The sequence below is a fragment of the Lolium perenne genome, chromosome 7, assembly GCF_019359855.2.
Source record: "Lolium perenne isolate Kyuss_39 chromosome 7, Kyuss_2.0, whole genome shotgun sequence".
Taxonomy (NCBI): domain Eukaryota; kingdom Viridiplantae; phylum Streptophyta; class Magnoliopsida; order Poales; family Poaceae; genus Lolium; species Lolium perenne.
Window position 1 is genome coordinate 202,995,910 of NC_067250.2, and position 23,358 is coordinate 203,019,267.

At 41.1% G+C, this 23,358-nt stretch overlaps 2 protein-coding genes across 2 annotated transcripts; both read right to left on the reverse strand.

The window, feature by feature from the left end:
• Positions 1-768: 768 nt before the first annotated feature.
• On the reverse strand, positions 769-1,631 carry LOC127314452 (uclacyanin 1-like). The gene has a single exon (XM_051344919.2). The coding sequence runs from the start codon at positions 1,538-1,540 to the stop codon at positions 968-970; it is 573 nt and encodes a 190-aa protein (XP_051200879.1). The 5' UTR covers positions 1,541-1,631; the 3' UTR covers positions 769-967.
• A 2,735-nt stretch (positions 1,632-4,366) lies between these two features.
• On the reverse strand, positions 4,367-5,248 carry LOC127314453 (basic blue protein-like). The gene has a single exon (XM_051344920.2). It carries the CDS (start codon positions 5,133-5,135, stop codon positions 4,569-4,571), a length of 567 nt encoding a protein of 188 aa, XP_051200880.1. The 5' UTR covers positions 5,136-5,248; the 3' UTR covers positions 4,367-4,568.
• Positions 5,249-23,358: the final 18,110 nt, after the last annotated feature.

Genomic DNA, 23,358 nt, shown 5'->3' on the forward strand with positions numbered 1-23,358 from the left:
TGAAGGAAGTAACAATAATCCACAGAGTTTTGGACTACCCTTCCGCTCCCGTCGCCCCCCTCCCCGCGGGCGACCGGAGAGTCGCCTCCTCCCCCGTCTCAGTCCCGCCCCTTCTTCTTCCTCGCCGCCGGTCGGAGCTGCTGGGCAAATCCCGGGCGGTGCAAGCGGTGGCGGTCTCCCCCTTCCATCGCACGCATGGAGGGCCCGATGGGGTGGGCCCCGTCCTTGTGGTGGGGAGGCTCGTCGGCTCCTCCTCGTGTTGGCGCATCTCCGGCCGTGGGGGGCCATGCGGGCGGCGGCCGTGGCGTGGCGAGGGCGTCACGTGATATTGCGTGACCGCCGACGACCGCAGTTTTGGGCCACCTCGGGCTCGGCCGATTCTGGGCCTGGCGCGGCTCCCGGCATGATCGTGACGAGGTGGGTAGTCCCGTCGAGGTCGCCTGGGTGGCGCCTGACCGCCGGTGCGGCATGGATTGGGGGTGGTGGCGGCGGCCAGATCTAGGCCGGGTGGCTTGCAGTGTGTTCTAATTCCCAACAACAAGGACAATGCTGGCTAATTGATCCGAACATCTCCGACTAGCAACAAAAGGGACCACTGCGCTGATTTTTCTGAGCTTTGCAACAAACAAAATCCGATTATAACACAATGAATCACATCTCTTTCTGATATTTGGTACTCGTGGAAGTATATTTCTAGTTGTAACATAGTTATAATTATGGGACGAAAGGAATAGAATGCTAATTGATCAACACATCTCTCACTAGTGGAAAAAGAGATTTCTCTGATATTCACGATTAACAAAATCAATTATATAGTACAATGAACGAATTACATCTGGTATTGTGCAGTTGATGCTATTATACATGAACATCGGCACACATCGACGACGTCTCAACCAAATGGTAAAATGGAATAAAAAAATGAGAAGGCAAGAATATCGTGAAGTACAAACTGCCGTCGCTGACACTAGCAAAGGAGCACGAGACCTGCAACCACGACGGCTGCCAATTTGAGCCACGCCACCGCAGACCGATCAACGCCAGCCGCTGCCGAGGCAGAGCTCGACGGAGATGCTGGCCGGTTGCACCGCAACTTGCCCTTTCGCATTCGGCATTGCTGCTGCGGCGGCGGCGGCGGTGGTGGTGGCGGCGTCTGCTGCGAGCTCACGTTCACCTGTAGCTTCATGCCGGCGGCGCAGTGGCCGGGGACACCACAGATGAAGTACCGGCTGCCCGCAGCGATGAGTGGGATTGTGTCGTTGCCGGTCTGGTACGTCGCCACGGTGTTGTTAGAGACGTTGCAGGCGTCGTAGCCCGACTTGGTGACCTCCACCACGTTATGCTCCGCCACGGCGTACTGGAAGCGGAGCTGGTCGCCGGCGTAAAGCTTGACGCCGGAAGCCCACCGGGTGGAGTTGGTTTTGAGGTCCCACGACCCGCCTGGCGCGCCGACGGTGTAGCTGGCGCTTAGCGCTGTACCGAGCAGCGCAGCCGTGGACACGATAGCAAGAAGGAGAGCTCTGGTAGTGGTAGCTGCCATTGTCGATCGACTGGAAACTGACAATGATCGGAAAGAAGAAGATCGGAGCTGAAAAATCGAGCAAGAGATCGAAATGGCTGAATGAGTGGTATGCTGTAAGAGATGGATATGGGTGATACAACCACCTGAATATATAGGTGATCGATACACGCGTCTTCCAATCTCCAGGTGGTTGTACACGTAACACGTTACGACTGTGTCAAGACAAACAAAGTAAAGTAATGTTTGAACCGCTCAATTTTTCATTTCAAGAATGCACACCCTGGATTGACTCGCTCAATCAATCGATTAATTAATTAGCTAGTACGTGGTCCGAGCACATGTGTAACGGTGGGGCTGATGGAATTGTTGAATCGTTATTAAATAACCAAGGATCAATGTGAAGCTGCTAGTAGCCTGCTACTCGATCATCATGTCAGCAACACTCGTTCGTTCCCAATATTAGTAGTACCTCCCATCCATATTAGTAATCGCTAGTATGGATGTATGTAGATATATTTTAATTTTAGACACATTCATATTAGTGAATAGTGATACTTCCTCCGTTTTTTAATACAAGGCCGCTACATTTTTGTGTCAAACTTTGAGTAATATTTTAGTTAATTAATTATAGTTATAAGTTATTCAGAAGCATATCATCGGAAAATTCTTTTAAATGTGCATCCGATCGTATATTTTTCGATGACATATAACTCATATTTAGTTGATTAATTCATTAGTCAAAGTTTTCCTCAAAGATGAAGTGGCATTGTATTCAAGAATGGAGTAAATAATATGAATCAGAGGGAGTATTAGTAATTATTAAGAGCTAATAGATGTTTTACCAATAATGTATTGTACCCGTTTTCAAATAAGTGTATATTTGGACATGTCTTACGTTCAATTTTATTAATTTGAACCAACTCACTAGAAAAAAGTAGCAACATTTATGCCACCAAATTAATATCGTTAGATTCATGTCTTGACATGCAGTTCAATAACATGGTAATTTGATATCTCATATGTTGCTATTTTTGTGTGAAAAAATAATCAAATTTAAAAATATTTGACTTCTAAAAAGGGAAACGTATACTTATTCACGGGCGGAGGAATTAATGGAGGGAGTATACAACCTTAATCCAAAACGCAAGTCTTTTAAATAGTTGGTGCAGTGGACCATCTATATTTCATATATCTAGTATGCGTATCAAGGAGATGCATCTTTAGAAGATTGCCACTTTGTGCGCCGATGACTTAAAACGAGTGCACACCTTCCAACCACACGACCTGGCTCGTGCATGTGCGGAACGCACAATGTAGCAACCCCAACATAAAACCAACAGAAGATTGCCACTTTACCGAGGTTCATCCCAGGTTTTAGGTTTTGAATTTGGGCGCCAAATAGATGAGTCGGGAAAATATTTTATTTTGAGCACCATATGAAGGAAACAGGTTGTTCTGCAATCAGGGATGGAGCTACAGTGTACTCACCATATGAAGGGCACACCCTTATAGCTATAGTGCATAAGCAAAAATGACACCATCAAAAAATAGGTGTAAGCTTGGGTTGCTTGTTGTTTTGACACCAGAGGATATTTATTATGGCTTCGCCCCTGCCTGTAATCCTCCACGCCGCCATTAGGATTAGACCTTGATTCGTAGCCTGCAGTTTTCTAAAGCCCAACCCTCCTTCACCTTTTGGGGAGAAAATACATTTCCATGCCCTAAGGAGGAACACCCACTAGGCCACTAGGCGTTGTAGCAGCTTGCATCTCCTCTTGCATATTTGAGCAATTGAGCTCCTCGAGGAGGATTGACTTCCTGATTTCCCCGCAAAAAAGTACTAACATATAGGAAATAAGGTTTATATTTCTACATTTATCCGTGAAATATAGTTTTACAACATGTACTTGAGACGACATATTCAAAAGAAATTTTGAGTCAAAGTACCACATTTAAGACTATATATACAATATTTTGTTCATTGTAACGGCAGGTAAAAGTCCAGCCTGAACGCTTTATATCAATAATACCTCTATGGTTTTGTTGATATAGAAGTTAGAGATCTTCTCCTTTTCAAAAATAATATCAGCACCATGGTATCAGCATCAACCCCGTGGCCGACTAGCAATAAAGCGAGGGGAATGTTTTATGCTCATTCGACAATTTTTTTTGTGAGATTGTTGGAATTATTAGATCTTGTGCTCTGAATCTTTTTATTATGATAGTAAAATTTTGATATAAAAGAGTCTCTAGTACTTGGTTATTACCTCAAGTTAAGATTTTAGACATAAAATGTTTGGTGTCTATGTGTTGATATTGATGTTACACTTCTTTTTAGGAATGTTGATGTTACACTTTTATGCTGAGAGAACCTAGTACTTGTATTATCTGCCATGAGAACCTAGTACTTGTACTAGCAGTTTGCTGAGAGGATTCAGGACTTGTCCTAGGTAGCCAGTTCATACTCTATTCTCCATATATGTTGATAAATGTGTTTCTTTCCGTGATGACCCCTGATCGCTAAGTTAGTACACAAGTCATGCTGAATATATACTTTGCTCCTCTGAAATTTCCAGATGGCTTTCAGTGTGTTCTAATTCCCAACAACAAGGACAATGCTGGCTAATTGATCCGAACATCTCCGACTAGCAACAAAAGGGACTACTGCTGATTTTTCTGAGCTTTGCAACGAACAAAATCCGATTATAACACAATGAATTACATCTCTTTCTGATATTTGGTACTCGTGGAAGTATATTTGTAGTTGTAATATAATTTATAGTTATGGGACGAAAGGAATAGAATGCTATTGATCAACACATCTCTCACTAGTGGAAAAAGAGATTTCTCTGATATTCACCATTAACAAAATCAATTATAGTACTGTACAATGAACGAATTAAATTTGGTATAAGGAATTGTGCAGTTGATGCTATTATACATGAACATCGGCACACATCGACGAAGTCTCAACCAAATGGTGAAATGGAATAAAAAAAAAAGAGAAGTCAAGAATATCGTGAAGTACAAACTGTCGTCGCTGACACTAGCAAAGGAGCACGAGACCTGCAACCACGACGGCTGCCAATCTGAGCCACGCCACCGCAGACCGATCAACGCCAGCCGCTGCCGAGGCAGAGCTCGACGGAGATGCTGGCCGGTTGCACCGCAACTTGCCCTTTCGCATTCGGCATTGCTGCTGCGGCGGCGGCGGTGGTGGCGGCGTCTGCTGCGAGCTCACGTTCACCTGTAGCTTCATGCCGGCGGCGCAGTGCCCGGGGACACCGCAGATGAAGTACCGGCTGCCCGCAGCGGCGAGTGGGATTGTGTCGTTGCCGGTTTGGTACGTCGCCACGGTGTTGTTGGAGCCGTTGCAGGTGTTGTAGCCCGACTTGGTGACCTCCAGCACGTTGTGCTCCGCCACGGCGTACTGGAAGCGGAGCTGGTCGCCGACGTAAAGCTTGACCCCGGAACCCCACCGGGTGTAGTTGGTTTTGAGGTCCCACGACCCGCCTGGCGCGCCGACGGTGTAGCTGGCGCCTAGCGCTGTACCGAGCAGCGCAGCCGTGGACACGATAGCAAGAAGGAAAGCTCTGGTAGTGGTAGCTGCCATTGTCGATCGACTGGAAACTGACAATAATGATAGGGAAAAAGATGATCGGAGTTGAAAAATCGAGCAAGAGAGCGAAATGGCTGGATGAGTGGTATGCTGTAAGAGATGGATAAGGGTGATACAACCACCTGAATATATAGGTGATCGATACACGCGTCTTCCAATCTCCAGGTGGTTGTACACGTAACACGTTACGACTGTGTCAAGACAAACAAAGTAAAGCAATGTTTGACCCGCTCAATTTTTCATTTCAAGAATGCACACCCTGGATTGACTCGCTCAATCAATTAACTAATTAATTAGCTAGTGGTCAGAGCAAGTACAATAAGACTGACTCAGCAGGCTATAAAAATTAAAATAGTGCTGTTTTGCTTAGATGGATGAGAGAGAAGTGGAGAGAGAAGAGAGATGGGCTCTCATGCAAGAGGGCTCCTATGCACTTTGTGAGTATGTGTGATGGGCCTTTTACATATAAAGTTATCAATCCTTAAAGCCAACTATTATACAAGTTAGCTATAAGCTGACTATAGCTAGCCTTATAGCCAGCACCCGGCTGCATTATTGAAATTGCTCTCAGAGCACGTCTGTAAGGGTGGGGCTGATGGAATTGTTGAATCGTTATTAAATAACCAAGGATCAATGTGAAGCTGCTAGCTAGCCTGCTACTCGATCATCATGTCAGCAACACTCGTTCCCAATATTAGTAGTACCTCCGATCCATATTAGTAATCGCTACTATAGATGTGTCTAGATATATTTTAATTTTAGATACATTCATATTAGTGAATAGTGATACTTCCTCCGTTTTTTAATACAAGGCCGCTATGTTTTTGTGTCAAACATTGACTAATATTTTAGTTAATTAATTATAGTTATAAGTTATTCAGAAGCATATCATCGGAAAATTCTTTTAAATGTGCATCCGATCGTATATTTTTCGATGACATATAACTCATATTTAGTTGATTAATTTATTAGTCAAAGTTTTCCTCAAAGATGAAGTGGCCTTGTATTCAAGAATGGAGTAAATAATATGAATCGAAGGGAGTATTAGTAGTTATTAAGAGCTAATAGATGTTTTACCAATAATGTATTGTACCCGTTTTCAAATAAGTGTATATTTGGACATGTCTTAAGTTAAATTTTATTAATTTGAACCAACTCACTAGAAAAAAGTAGCAACATTTATGCCACAAAATTAATATCGTTAGATTCATGTCTTGATATGAAGTTCAATAACATGGTAATTTGATATCTCATATGTTGCTATTTTTGTGTGAAAAAATAATCAAATTTAAAAATATTTGACTTCTAAAAAGGGAAACGTATACTTATTCACGGACGGAGGAATTAATGGAGGGAGTATACTACCTTAATCCAAAATGCAAGTCTTTTAAATAGTTGGTGTAGTGGACCATCTATATTTCATATATCTAGTATGCGTATCAAGGAGATGGCATCTTTAGAAGATTGCCACTTTGTGCGCCAATGACTAAAAACGAGTGCACACCTTCCAACCACACGACCTGGCTCGTGCATGTGCGGAACACACAATGTAGCAACCCCAACAGAAAACCAATAGAAGATTGCCACTTTACCGAGGCTCATCCCAGGTTTTAGGTTTTGAATTTGGGCGCCAAATAGATGAGTCGAAAAAATATTTTGTTTTGAGCACCATATGAAGGAAACAGGTTGTTCTGCAATCAGGGACGGAGCTACAGTGTACTCACCATATGAAGGGCACATTCCCTTATAGCTATAGTGCATAAGCAAAATATGACACCATCAAAAAATAGGTGTAAGCTTGTGTTGCTTGTTGTTTTGACACCAGCAAATATTTATTATGGCTTCGCCCCTGCCTGTAATCCTCCACGCCGCCATTAGGATTAGACCTTGATTCATAGCCTGCAGATTTCTAAAGCCCAACCCTCCTTCACCTTTTGGGGAGAAAATATATTTCCATGCCCTAAGGAGGAACACCCACTAGGCCACTAGGCGTTGTAGCAGCTTGCCTCTCCTCTTGCATATTTGAGCAATTGAGCTCCTCGAAGAGGATTGACTTCCTGATTTCCCCGCAAAAAAGTACTAACATATAGGAAATCAGGTTTATATTTCTACATTTATCCGTGAAATATAGTTTACAGCATGTACTTGAGACGACATATTCAAAAGAAATTTTGAGTTAAAGTACCACCTTTAAGACTATACAGTATTTTGTTCATTGTAACGGCAGGTAAAAGTCCAGCCTGAACGCTTTATATCAATAATACCTCTATGGTTTTGTACATCAATTGATATAGAAGTTAGAGATCTTCTCCTTTTCAAAAATAATATCAGCACCATGGTATCAGCATCAACCGATACAGAGGCCTGTGGCCGACTACCAATAAAGCGAGGGGAATGTTTTATGCTCATTCGACAACATTTTTAATCGTCTCCCATGAGCTGACCGACGCTCTACCTGGTGCAATATAATGCGCAGTTGCCGCGAATGTTGCCGCCAAATTGCCACGATGATGGTCAGGACGACGCTAGATTTCTTTGTTCACTTCACTTTGCTTACGATTCTTCTCACGACAGGTGCAAGCATAATAAGATAAAGTGAAGCCGATCGCGGTAGAGAAGAAGCTCGAACCGGAGGAGAGATATTTGCCGCGTACCATCAACTGGTAAACGTGGGAATGCATTATGCATAAGTATACTCTATTCACATATAGGTTATAGCTACTACCTCTGTCCCAAAAGGATATCAAAAGTTTATCTAAATTCAAATGTATCTTGATATCTTTTAATATATTGATATATCTAAATTTAGATAAATTTTTCACATCTTTTTATGGGAGGGAGTACTTTATTGCATGAGTAAGAAGGGTCACAGGTACGTGGACGACTTGGTCGATCCATCGATTGCTCAGGTAGACGAATTATCTTGAATTACCGTGTGGAGGAGATTAAGAGTAAGGTGTTTAGTCGCCCTCATGTGTTCAAATGATGCATGTGTCCCGACTAGGTCGACCGTTGCCGCGATTTTGCGATATTGAATGATCATCTGCTAGCTTTTGAATCTCTGGACAGAAAACGTGTATGCGGCACAATAGATATAAGCTGCCGACTAATTCTATCCTAGCTATCTTAGGCCACGGCCGCCAACATAAGTTATCCAACACCTAACCCAAAAAATTAAAGAGGGGTGCACGTGCCACATTTTCCAGTCTTATAATTCCGCTAGAAGTGTTTTCCTTGGGAAGGAAAGTAATTCCGGCATCATTAGATCCACCACACATATAATGTACTCTCTTCATACCGATTTATTAGGCCACTACATGTATTTTAAGAAATAACTACATAACTTTTAATTTGGTCAACAAGATATGACACATACGCTACAAAAAAAAACGCAGTGGCCATCACGCATATATCTTACTGTCTCCGTCCCATAAAGTTTGTTTGCAATTGTCAAAATTTGAATGTATCTAGAGGCTATATATTATCTGGATATACCTAAATTTAGACAAATCTCAGACAATCTTCGAAAAATGGAGGGAGTACTTTTTTTTACTAAATCAATTTTCAAAAAAATTCTCGAAGTACATAGTATCCTAATAAACCTATATTGAGAGAATATGTTATATAATTTATTACCTAAAGGTTAGGCAACACTGACAACAAAGCCAACAGTCAACCAAAAAACCCTGCTAGTGTATCCTTTCACCAGATTAGCACTAACTCTATGGTGAAATACATAAACAAATGAAAAAATACATGACTCATGTGTCAAGCATTCAAGAAGGACATTGCCAGTGTGCCAATGATGACGAGTTCAAACGAAAGATGATATCAAGGTTTTCATCGGAAATCCGAGCTTTGGGACACTACCTTCGGCAAGGGCATACAGAGGCCTCGGTATGCCTCCTTTTATATATATTTTTAAAAAACCTTCAATAAGGGAACGATGCGGGCACACACCGATATTGTCTTATCAATGATCTAGTGTTTGCACCACGGTATGCAGAAGATCTGTTGAACACTAGTAGGAAAAGCCTCATCAGTGGCACACGAAAATGAGATTCTGTGGCGCATGGGCGGTGCGCCACAGAAACGTCGCCACAAAAATAACGTTTCTGTGGCGCACGATCAGAAATAAGTGGTTCTGTGGCGCATGTGATCTAGCTGCGCCACAGAAATAGGTGCGCCACTGAATTATGTTTTGTTGCGCCACATAACAATGTACAGGTATACTCGATTTTGTGCTCCCTGATGTATTATACTGGTTTTATACAGGTTATATACTGATATAATATAGACAGATATAATATAGACAGATATAATATGGACATATATAATCGTCACATCATCATCACATTACTTAGAGCCCGATCGAGTTATACATATAGCGCCATACAACTCATAATCCATGCAAATTAATTAAGTTCATCATCTCTAGATACAAATGAAGTGACACCGGCCGCCGCCTACACTAGGATGAAATAGAGTACCTCCGCGACGATGGTGAGCAAGAGCGAGAGCACAAGGAAGGTCTTCATTTTCATCTTGCTCTTGTTCGCTTGGTGCTTCCTCCACTTGGCAACCGCCTCGTGTCTAGTCGGGTACCCTTTGTAGCAGTTGCCGCTGAACTTGTGCACCTGTTTCTTGCACTTCTCCCACTCCTCGTACACTCCTGGAACCCGCCCCTCGAACACGACGTAGTACGTCATCTTTATGGACACAAGGCATATTAGTATATAACGCAATGGAAAGAGTTAGAGGGTTCACATGCATACATATTCACAAGAATTAAAGCAAGGAAATAATAATAAACCTAAAAGACATATAGCATCGGTATCACATAAGTAATATGGTTCAACGATAACGACTACAATAGTAATTGAAGTCCAACAACGACGACCACCGTTTCGAGCAAATTAAACAAGTTTAGTTTACAATACGGTACAAATTGTCCATCGATTCAAAGTAATGCTAGGCACACCGGCCTCGGTCAACGAGACGTCTTCTTGAGCGGCTTCGGGAACGGCTTGTACAAGTCCTTCGTCGTCCACGTCCTTCCATCACCCTGCCTATGTAGGCGTTCTTCGATATCCCTCTTAGACAACGCTCTGAGTTGGTGTAAGAGCCCCGATGCGTTGGATACATCTTGTAAGATAATTTCCGAGAGCTTTACTTGGATGCGATGGAAGTCTTCTCTAAGATCATCATCATTGATTTCCCTCGACATTTTAATGGGGTCTCGCTTACTAGGTGGCAGAGACATCATCTCTGCATCCTCGACAAACCCTTTAAGGTGATGGAGGACATAGAAGGCCTCCTTAATGCTGCCAGCTGGCTGCTTGATACAAGGGAAGTCGATCACGTGCTTGAACCCGAGCTTTTTAGTGTCCGGCCTGATATATTGCCCATTCTTGTCGAAGGTGCCTCCATTTTTGGAGTAGCCAAGGATAGCCTCATCGAGAACACCCCTTATTCTCTTGTAGTCTTTCTTCGTCGTCGTACTCGACGAGTCAAAATACTGGGCTAGTGACCACTTCGGATCTAGGATGATGAGTGTGCAATATTTGTCCCTGCTCAACACATGCAATTGAAATGGAATGTTGGAAATGATCGGCAATGGAAGAAATATATAAGAAAGCATAAGTTACGACGGCCGTGAGCGGATGTGTACTTACTCGGGAAAGACAGTCAGAAGAATGGTGTTGCTCTCTTTGTACATGAGCATGAAGTTCTGGAGGTACCCCACCACCTTGGTTCGTGTCCTTGAGCCATCCTGGAGCTGGCTATCGCGCATGTAGTAGGGATCCGCTACCGCGATGTGGCGGGGTCTCTCTCTGTTGATCTTCATCTGAAGATTGATCGCGTATAGGCGGACCAAGTTATAGTCGAGCCATTTCGAGTGAAATATATTGAAGACGTCCTCAAACGCTATGAAGAAGATATCCGCGGGGTCTTCATGGACGAAGTTCTGGTCGGACGGCATCTTGACCGAGAACACCGGGTAATTTGGATCCTTTTCTTTAAGGACGCTCTCTAGATAATTAATAGAGTGCTGCAAAGGGAACATTGGTCCACTTGCGAGGTGTTCCATGTCCGGAGGCAGTATCGGTTTACCAGCTTCATGACACCGGGGCAAGCCATCCGGTGTAGGTGGCACCATGTCGTCGGCCCGGATCCTCTTAGGAGCAGGTGATACGTCTCCAACGTATCTATAATTTCTTATGTTCCATGCTACTTTTATGATGATACACTCATGTTTTATACACACTTTATATCGTTTTTATGCATTTTCCGGAACTAACCTATTGACAAGATGCCGAAGTGCCAGTTCCTGTTTTCTGCTGTTTTTGGTTTCAGAAATCCTAGTAAGGAAATATTCTCGGAATTGGACGAAATCAACGCCCAGAACCTTATTTTTCCTGGAAGCTTCCAGAGAGCCAGAGAGGGACCAGAGGAGAGCCACAGGGCCACCACACATGGTGGCGGCGCGGCCCAAGGGGGGGCGCGCCCCCTATTGTTTGCCCCCACCAGGGCCCCTCCGAGGCCGCCCTTCCGCCTACTTAAGGACTCCGTCGTGAAAACCCTAGAGGAATAAGCCACGATACGGAAAACCTTCCAGAGCCGCCGCCATCGCGAAGCCAAGATTCGGGGGATAGAAGTCTCTGTTCCGGCACGCCGCCGGGACGGGGAAGTGCCCCCGGAAGGCATCTCCATCGACACCACCGCCATCTTCATCACCGCTGCTGTCTCCCATGATGAGGAGGGAGTAGTTCTCCCCCGGGGCTGAGGGCTCTACCGTAGCTATGTGGTTCATCTCTCTCTTTGTGATCTAGTTGAATATCATCTATGTGCTACTCTAGTGATGTTATTAAAGTAGTATATTCCTCCTCCATGATGTAATGTTGACAGTGTGTGCATCATGAAGTATTTCGTATAAGCTATGATTGTGATCTCTTGTAGATTATGAAGTTAACTATTACTATGATGGTATTGATGTGATCTATTCCCCCTTTCATAGCCTCTCGGTGACGGTGTGCATGCTATGTTAGTACTCGGTATAATTGCGTTGGTCTATCATGCACTCTAAGGTTATTTAAATATGAACATCAAATGTTGTGGAGCTTGTTAACTCCGGCATTGAGGTGCTCTTGTAGCCCTACACAATTAATGGTGTTTGTCATCCAACAAGAGAGTGTAGAGTAGTTTCAGTTATGTGATCAATGTTGAGAGTGTCCACTAGTGAAAGTATGATCCCTAGGCCTTGTTTCCGAACATCGAATCTCCGTTTGTTTACTGTTCTGTTGCATGTTTACTCGCTGCCATATTTTATTCTGATTGCTATTACCACTCATATACATCCATATTACTTGTATTTCACTATCTCTTCGCCGAACTAGTGCACCTATACATCTGACAAGTGTATTAGGTGTGTTGGGGACACAAGAGACTTCTTGTATCGTAATTGCAGGGTTGCTTGAGAGGGATATCTTTGACCTCTTCCTCCCTGAGTTCCATAAACCTTGGGTGATCCACTTAAGGGAAAACTTGCTGCTGTTCTACAAACCTCTGCTCTTGGAGGCCCAACACTGTCTACAGGAAAAGAAGTGTGAGTAGACATCAAGCTATTTTCTGGCGCCGTTGCCGGGGAGGAAAGGTAAAAGGCATTCACACTCCGGTCCCAGGTAACTAAGTTATTTTCTGGCGCCGTTGTAAGTGCTCGAAGCTATTTCCTTTAGATCCTGCAATTGCATCTTTTTGTTTCTTGTTTTTCACTAGTTAGGCATAATGGAAAGCAACTATGAGCTTTTTAATCTATTTCCTGAGTTAAGACATGGATTGTTTGATGCGAAAATTGAAAAACCTATGGAACCTTATTTGCATGCTAGTAGCAATAATATTAGTATGAACGCTTTGAACACCATTGTTGCTAATGATATGGAAAATTCTAAGCTTGGGGAAGCTGGTTTTGATGAGCATGATATTTTTAGTCCCCCAAGCATGGAGGAGAAATTTTTCTTTGATGATACTTTGCCTCCTATTTATGATGATTATAATGATAGTGGTATTTTGGTGCCGCCTACTATGGACGATAAATTTTATTATGATTATACTATGCCTCCTACACTTGATGAGAATAATAATGATAGCTACTTTGTTGAATTTGCTCCCACTATAATTAATAAGAATGACTATGCTTATGTTGGGAGTAGTAATTATTTTATGCATGTAGCTCATGATAAGAATGTTTCATGTGATAGTTATATTGATGAGTTTGTTCATGATGCTACTGAAAATCTTTATGAGAGAGGACAATATGGTTGTAGGGATTTTCATGTTACTAAAACACCTCTCTTTTTGCTGAAAATCTTGAAGTTGCGCTTGTCTTGTTTTCCTATGCTTGTTGCATTATGCTTAAATGACTTGTTTATTTACAAGATTCCTTTTCATAGGAAGTGGGTTAGACTTAAAAGTGTTTTGAATTTGCTTCTTGATGCTCTCTTTTGCTTCAACTCTTATTTCTCGCGAGTGCATCATTAAAATTGCTGAGCCCATCTTAATGGCTATAAAGAAAGCACTTCTTGGGAGATAACCCATGTCTTTATTTTTCTACTGTTTTGTTGTGTCTTGGAAGTTGTTACTACTGTAGCAACCTCTCTTTATCTTTATTTTATTACATTGTTGTGCCAAGTGAAGTCTCTAATAGAAAGTTGATACTAGATTTGGATTACTGCGCAGAAACAGATTTCTTGCTGTCACGAATTTCGGCAGTGTTCTCTGTACGTATCTCAGAAAAATCTGCCAATTTACGTGAGTAATCCTCAGATATGTACGCAACTTTCATTCAATTTGAGCATTTTCATTTGAGCAAGTCTGGTGCACCTAAAAAAATTGTCTTTACGGACTATTCTGTTTTGACAGATTCTGCCTTTTATTTCGCATTGCCTGTTTAGCTATGCTTGATGGATTTTTTTATTCCATTAACTTTCAGTAGCTTTGTGCAATGTCCAGAAGTGTTAAGAATGATTATGTCACCTCTGAACATGTGAATTTTTGATTATGCACTAACCCTCTAATGAGTTTGTTTTGAGTTTGGTGTGGAGGAAGTTTTCAAGGATCAAGAGAGGAGGATGATACAATATGATCAAGGAGAGTGAAAGCTCTAAGATTGGGGATGCCCCCGGTGGTTCATCCCTGCATATTTCAAGAAGACTCAAGCATCTAAGCTTGGGGATTCCCAAGGCATCCCCTTCTTCATCGACAACATTATCAGGTTCCTCTAGTGAAACTATATTTTTATTCCGTCACATCTTATGTGCTTTGCTTGGAGCGTCTATATGTTTTTGTTTTTGTTTGTTTGAATAAAATTGGATCCTAGCATACATTGTGTGGGAGAGAGACACGCTCCGCTGTTGCATATGAACACATATGTTTTTAGCTTTATTCTTAATGTTCATGGCGAAGGTTGAAACTGCTTCGTTAATTGTTATATGGTTGGAAACAGAAAATGCTACATGTGGTAATTGGTATAATGTCTTGAATAATTTGATACTTGGCAATTGTTGTGCTCATGTTTAAGCTCTTGCATCATATACTTTGCACCTATTAGTGAAGAAATACCATAGAGCTTGTTGACATTTGGTTTGCATGATTGGTCTCTCTAAAGTCTAGATATTTTTTGGTAAGGGTTTGAGCAACAAGGAGGACGGTGTAGAGTTTTATAATGCTTGCAATATGTTCTTATGTGAGTTTTGCTGTACCGTTTCATACTTGTGTTTGCTTCAGATAACCTTGCTAGCCTAAGCCTTGTATCGAGAGGGATTACTTCTCATGCATCCAAATCCTTGAGCCAAAAACTATGACATTTGTGTCGACCATACCTACCTACTACATGGTATTTTATGCCATTCCAAAGTAAATTGCTTGAGTGCTACCTTTTATAGCTCATGAGGAAGTATGTGGTGTTTATCTTTCAATCTTGTTGGGCAACTTTCACCAATGGACTAGTGGCTTCATCCGCTTATCCAATAATTTTGCAAAAAGAGCTGGCAATGGGGTTCCCAGCCCCAAATTAATTAACTTTCATAATTTTACAAAAAGACACTCCTCCATGGTATGTGATTGTTGGAAGGCACCCGAGAATTCGGTTAGCCATGGCTTGAGAAAGCAAAGGTGGGGAGGAGTGTCATCTAAATAAAACTAAAATAAAAAGGCACTCCTTCTTGGTGTGAGATTGTTGGCAGGCACCCGAGGATTCGGTTAGCCATGGTTTGTGAAAGCAAAGGTTGGAAGGAGTGCCACCCAAAAATAAAAAAATTTCATGGGAGCCGCTCTTTGAAAGTCTGCCTGGCAAGGGGGTTAGAGTGCCCACTACCATTCGTTGACAACAACAAACACCTCTCAAAACTTTACTTTTATGCTCTCTCTATGTTTTCAAAATAAAAGCTCAAGCACAAATATAGCAATCCATGCTTCCCTCTGCGAAGGGCCATTCTTTTACTTTTATGTTGAGTCAGTTTACCTATTCCTTCCATCTTAGAAGCAAACACTTGTGTTAACTGTGCATTGATTCTTACATGTTTGCATATTTGCATTCATCATATTACTTTGCATTGACAATTATCCATGAGATATGCATGTTGAAAGTTGAAAGCAACCGCTGAAACTTAATCTTCCTTTGTGTTGCATCAATGCCTTTACTTTGAATCTACTGCTTTATGAGTTAACTCTTATGCAAGACTTATTGATGCTTGTCTTGAAAGTACTATTCATGAAAAGTCTTTGCTATATGATTCAATTGTTTAACCATTGTCTTTACCATTGCTTTGGATCGCTGCATTCATTACATATGCTTACAAATAGTATTGATCAAGATTATGATAGCATGTGATACGCGTACAACACGCGTCCGTTGGGAACCCCAAGAGGAAGGTGTGATGCGTACAGCGGCAAGTTTTCCCTCAGTATGAAACCAAGGTTTATCGAACCAGTAGGAGCCAAGAAGTACATTGAAGGTTGATGGCGGCGAGATGTAGTGCGGCGCAACACCAGGGATTCCGGCGTCAATGTGGAACCTGCACAACACAAACCAAGTACTTTGCCCCAACGAAACAGCGAGGTTGTCAATCTCACCGGCTTGCTGTAACAAAGGATTAGATGTATAGTGTGGATGATGATTGTTTGCAGAAAACAGTAGAACAGTATTGCAGTAGATTGTATTTCAGTATAGAGAATTGGACCGGGGTCCACAGTTCACTAGAGGTGTCTCTCCCATAAGATAAACAGCATGTTGGGTGAACAAATTACAGTTGGGCAATTGACAAATAGAGAGGGCATGACCATGCACATACATATTATGATGAGTATTGTGAGATTTAATTGGGCATTACGACAAAGTACATAGACCGCTATCCAGCATGCAACTATGCCTAAAAAGTCCACCTTCAGGTTATCATCCGAACCCCCTCCAGTATTAAGTTGCTAACAACAGACAATTGCATTAAGTATTGCGCGTAATGTAATCAGTAACTACATCCTCGAACATAGCACCAATGTTTTATCCCTAGTGGCAACAGCACATCCATAATCTTAGAGGTTTCTCACTCCCTAGATTCACGGAGACATGAACCCACTATCGAGCATAAATACTCCCTCTTGGAGTTACAAGCATCTACTTGGCCAGAGCATCTACTAGTAACGGAGAGCATGCAAGATCATAAACAACACATAGATATAAATTGATAATCAACATAACAAGTATTCTCTATTCATCGGATCCCAACAAACGCAACATATAGAATTACAGATAGATGATCTTGATCATGTTCGGCAGCTCACAAGACCCGACAATTAAGCACAATGAGGAGAAGACAACCATCTAGCTACTGCTATGGACCCATAGTCCAGGGGTAGACTACTCACACATCACTCCGGAGGCGACCATGGCGGTGTAGAGTCCTCCGGGAGATGATTCCCCTCTCCGGCAGGGTGCCGGAATCGATCTCCTGAATCCCCCGAGATGGGATTGGCGGCGGCGGCGTCTCTGGAAGGTTTTCCATATCGTGGCTCTCGGTACTGGGGGTTTCGCGACGAAGGCTATTTGTAGGCGGAAGGGCAGGTCAAGGGGCGTCACGAGGGGCCCACACTACAGGTCGGCGGCCAGGGCTTGGGCCGCGCCGCCCTATAGTCTGGCCACCTCGTGGCCCCACTTCGTCTCCTCTTCGGTCTTCTGGAAGCTTCGTGGCAAAATAGGACCCTGGGCGTTGATTTCGTCCAATTCCGAGAATATTTCCTTACTAGGATTTCTGAAACCAAAAACAGCGAGAAAACAAGAATCGGCACTTCGGCATCTTGTTAATAGGTTAGTTCCAGAAAATGCACGAATATGACATAAAGTGTGCATAAAACATGTAGATATCATCAATAATGTGGCATGGAACATAAGAAATTATCGATACGTCGGAGACGTATCAGCATCCCCAAGCTTAGTTCCTGCTCGTCCCGAGCAGTTAAACGATAAACAAAGATAATTTCTGGAGTGACATGCCATCATAACCTTGATCATACTATTTGGAAGCATATGTAGTGAATGCAGCGATCGAAACAATGTATATGACATGAGTAAACAAGTGAATCATATAGCAAAGACTTTTCATGAATAGTACTTCAAGGCAAGCATCAATAAGTCTTGCATAAGAGTTAACTCATAAAGCAATAATTCAAAGTAAAAGCATTGAAGCAACACCAAGGAAGATTAAGTTTCAGCGGTTGCTTTCAACTTGTAACATGTATATCTCATGGATATTGTCAACATAGAGTAATATAATAACTGCAATATGCAAGTATGTAGGAATCAATGCACAGTTCACACAAGTGTTTGCTTCTTGAGGTGGAGAGAAATAGGTGAACTGACTCAACAATAAAAGTAAAAAATGGTCCTTCAAAGAGGAAAGCATCGATTGCTATATTTGTGCTAGAGCTTTGATTTGTAAAACAAGAAACAATTTTGTCAACGGTAGTAATAAAGCATATGTATCATGTAAATTATATCTTACAAGTTGCAAGCATCATGCATAGTATACTAATAATGCCCGCACATTGTCCTAATTAGCTTGGACTACCGGGATCATCGCAATGCACATGTTTTAACCAAGTGTCACAAAGGGGTACCTCTATGCCGCCTGTACAAAGGTCTAAGGAGAAAGCTCGCATCGGATTTCTCGCTATTGATTATTCTCAACTTAGACATCCATACCGGGACAACATAGACAGCAGATAATGGACTCCTCTTTTATGCATAAGCATGTAGCAACAATTAATTTTCTCATATGAGATTGAGGATATTGTCCAAAACTGAAACTTCCACCATGGATCATGGCTTTAGTTAGCGGCCCAATGTTCTTCTCTAACAATATGCATGCTCTAACCATAAGGTGGTAGATCGCTCTTACTTCAGACAAGACGAACATGCATAGCAACTCACATGATATTCAACAAAGAGTAGTTGATGGCGTCCCCAGTGAACATGGTTATCGCACAACGAGCAACTTAATAAGAGATAAAGTGCATAAGTACATATTCAATACCACAATAGTTTTTAGGCTATTTGTCCCATGAGCTATATATTGTAAAGGTGAAGAATGGAAATTTAAAGGTAGCACTTCAAGCAATTTACTTTGGAATGGCGGAGAAATACCATGTAGTAGGTAGGTATGGTGGACACAAATGGCATAGTGGTTGGCTCAAGGATTTTGGATGTATGAGAGGTATTCCCTCTCGATACAAGGTTTAGGCTAGCAAGGCTATTTGAAACAAACACAAGGATGAAGCGGTGCAGCAAAAATCACATAAAAGACATATTGAAAATATTATAAGACTCTACACCATCTTCCTTGTTGTTCAAACTCAATACTAGAAATTATCTAGACCTTAGAGAAACCAAATATGCAAACCAAATTTTAGCATGCTCTATGTATTTCTTCATTAATGGGTGCAAAGCATATGATGCAAGAGCTTAAACATGAGCACAACAATTGCCAAGTATCACATTACCCAAGACATTATAGCAATTACTACATGTATCATTTTCCAATTCCAACCATATAACAATTTAACGAAGAAGAAACTTCGCCATGAATACTATGAGTAGAGCCTAAGGACATACTTGTCCATATGCTACATCGGAGCGTGTCTCTCTCCCACACAAAGAATGCTAGGATCCATTTTATTCAAACAAAACAAAAAACAAAAACAAACCGACGCTCCAAGAAAAGCACATAAGATATGATGGAATAAAAATATAGTTTCAGGGGAGGAACCTGATAATGTTGTCGATGAAGAAGGGGATGCCTTGGGCATCCCCAAGCTTAGACGCTTGAGTCTTCTTGATATATGCAGGGGTGAACCACCGGGGCATCCCCAAGCTTAGAGCTTTTACTCTCCTTGATCATGTTGTATCATCTCCCTCTCTTGATCCTTGAAAACTTCCTCCACACCAAACTTAGAACAACTCATTAGAGGGTTAGTGCACAATCAAAATATACATGTTCAGAGGTGACATAATCATTCTTAACACTTCTGGACATTGCACAAAGCTACTGAAAGTCAATGGAATCGAAATATCCATCGAACATAACAAAACAGGCAATGCGAAATAAAAGGCAGAATCTGTCAAAAACAGAACAGTTCGTATTGACGAATTTTATTGAGGCACCAGACTTGCTCAAATGAAAATGCTCAAATCTATTATATACTAAAAGCAAAATAAGGGGGTTTTTCGAGGCACCGGGTTAATCCACATATGCTAAAATAATATAAACCAATGATGTTAATCTTAACGCTTGAGATTAAAAGATAAGAAGTGTTACATACAACAATATATGTGCACAAAAGTAAATCTATGACACGCTAACGGGTTCAATTTAATATGCCAAAGTCTACGTAGATTTATTTTTACATGCATCGCACGTTTCGTTTCGTTTTAGAGGAAGAAAAAAACTCAAACATTACTGCATAGGCACTTGTATTTCAATGTACCTAAATGCGACCACACCTGAGGCCCACAAAAAAACGCATACGTATCTAGGACTTAGGACTTTGATGGGATCAAATAAGGCATATTAAATTGGGACCCGTTATTTAAGATTTGAGATAGAGCCGTAGAGCGATCAGCTCACTTTTAAATTGGGCAATAATAGAGTCCATGCTAGACACGTCTATGCAAGGCAGCAATAAAGTTGATCGATATTGAGTTTGAATTTAATTGGGACCTGCCGATAAATGTCAACACATTTATGGAAATTACTTGCTAGCCTATAAAATATAAATTTCTTTAATCTATGCAATAATAATATGAGAAGTGTTATTTCCTATTTAACTCTCTAGGGTCTACGACCACCATGTATCTTCGCAACCTTCGATAATTTTTTTGTCACGAAAATTTTGTATTAATTCAGAAGTCGAGAAGAACATAATAAATAGAAACAATGTAAAACATATATATTTCCGTGGCGTATAAAAATAAGAGATACAATATGTATTTGTTTGTGTTTTTACAAATAACGATTGCCACACTACATTTTTATGTCGATTCTTTTGCAGTGAGTCGGAGTTATTTGATGTCTGACTCATGCCTATAATGCAAAAAATAAATCTATTATTTTTATCTATATGTTATATATTTAAAGCAATATAAGAGTGTTTTTCGAGGCACCGGGTTAATCCACATATGCTAAAAAAATAAAATAATGATATTAGCCTCAACAACTTAGATTAAAAAAGATCATAAGTGTTACGTACAACAATATACGTGTACGTAACTAAACTTATGGCACATAAGCCATATGGGTACACAGCTAGCTGAGATTTAATTGGAGATAGAAAAATAAAATTTATGTACACAGCCCAACACGTTATATCAACAATATTTCTACAGAGCACTAACATGTTAAACTTTGCTCAACAGAAAAAATTAACTCATGTACACCCCATGTTATAGAAAAGACGTACCAGGAAAGAACACACTAATTTTCTATGCGATGAAAAAAAATGAACTAGCCTAATTGTCTGCACTGCTAATATGTTGTACGGATCGATCAAAGGCGAGCAATTTAGCACTGCTGAAACTACAGGCCGTCCGATGGTCCCAGTCGTTTAGCAATCTATAGTCCGTATGATACCTCAATTAATTACTTTATTGATCTGTTGACACTCATGCTTGAATGCATTTCATTTATAAGACTACCCGTGAAATATTTATGATCTATTGACAGACCTAAAAATGTTTGAGAGTCTAGGCACACTTTGATCTACGAAGTACTACAAGAATCACATATTCATCTGTCTCGGCTATAGCGAGCAAGAGGAAGAGAGGAGCAGACCGAGCTAACGGATTTCTGCTTATGTCCATCTACCCGCTTATGTCCATCTACCCAAACGTGAGAAGTGCCCAAGTATGGGCTATGGAATACAATCGGCCAGGTTGCACTGCTAGGGAACATCCGAAAAGGCTCAAGTTGGTGACACATGGTACTTTTCAGCTGATTCATTCCTAAAACAACATTTTCAGCTCAATCTTGCCGTTCCAGCTATGTACTTCGCCAAGGGAGCTCATGAGAGTTCATGAAAGCAGCGCCACCGAGCCCGAACACATGACCAGGGTGCTCGCACGGTAAATCCATCCCTATACATAATCCTGAGAGGTGTATAGCTAGCTGATCCACCAATAATAAATACCTAGCTATATGTAAACTCTTCAGGAGCATGCATGGTTTAAACTATATCTTGATCGATTGATCGATTGCGATAGCGGCCGGTGTGGCGCTCATTGACTGATGTGTCGGATTTTTGTAGCGAAAATTTTGATTTCAGTATAAATTATGCATGTCATCTCGAACAATAACACGATCGATAGTCTCCAGCTGATAGTTTGGTAAAAACCACAGACAACGGTGCTATATATGTGAAAACGAAGATTGTATTAATAACAAGAAAAAGATCAAGAGTAAATATATTTAAGCACAATTGGTAAATGCAATATATTCATATTATATGACAGGATACTATATGGTTATGTAGACATTGTAAAAGCAAACCTAATTAAACTATCACATTTCATTTAGTCCCTTGGACCTAGCGATGATGTTGTCTTCCCAACAACGATGAGAACGATGCATAACATTCATCAAGAACTTAGAGGAGAAATGACCAGAAAATTAATAGTTTTATACTAGGGAGGAGGAAGAACGTAAGCTAGGTCTTTGGCAGTGGTCGAGTAATATGTATGATTTGTAGTAGCCTTGGGGTGCATGGTTTCATTTGAGAATTACAAAAGAGACATATTAGAGTGGATACAGTTAAACGTGTCTTCTCTAATATACAACGTTGAAAGTATTCCCTAGCTGATAAATCCAGTTCAATAAGTTGTACATCCGTTCAATAAAATATTGTAATACAATATAGTAAAATGTCCTCCCCAATTAACTAATTACAAAAAGTAAGAATAGATGAACAACATATATAGCACAAGTATAACCCCAACCAAATGTGGATATAATAAAGCTGCAAATTTATGATTAATCATTTTCAACACATTAAAGACATTGCCCTCGCATTTGCGAGGACCAATGTTCTAGTTGAATGAAAGTTGCGTACATATCTGAGGATCACTCACGTAAATTGGCATAATTTTCTGAGTTACCTACAGAGAAAACAGCCCAGATTCGTGACAGCAAAGAAATCTGTTTTTGCGCAGTAATCCAAATCTAGTATGAACTTTACTATCAACGACTTTACTTGGCACAACAAAACACTAAACTAAGATAAGTAGAGGTTGCTACAGTAGTAAACAACTTCCAAGATACAAAATAAAAGCAAAGGTACTGTAGTAAAAACATGGGTTGTCTCCCATAAGCGCTTTTCTTTAACGCCTTTCAGCTAGGCGCAGAAAGTGTGTATCAAGTATTATCAAGAGATGGTGCATCTACAGCGGAGTTTGGAGTTTTCTCAGCCAAGTATAGTATATTGGATACATAAGTTTTAGCGTCTCCCTTTTCATTAGTCTTGGGCTTGCTACTCTCATCAAACAAATTTCCAGGAACAAGCCAAGCATAGTTATTTTCTAGTGCTTCATGCATTGCTAGGAGCTTACATGGTATTGGTGCTTTAATCTCCCCACCATCATTAATATTATTAGTGTACTTTATTCTATCCATATCCATCT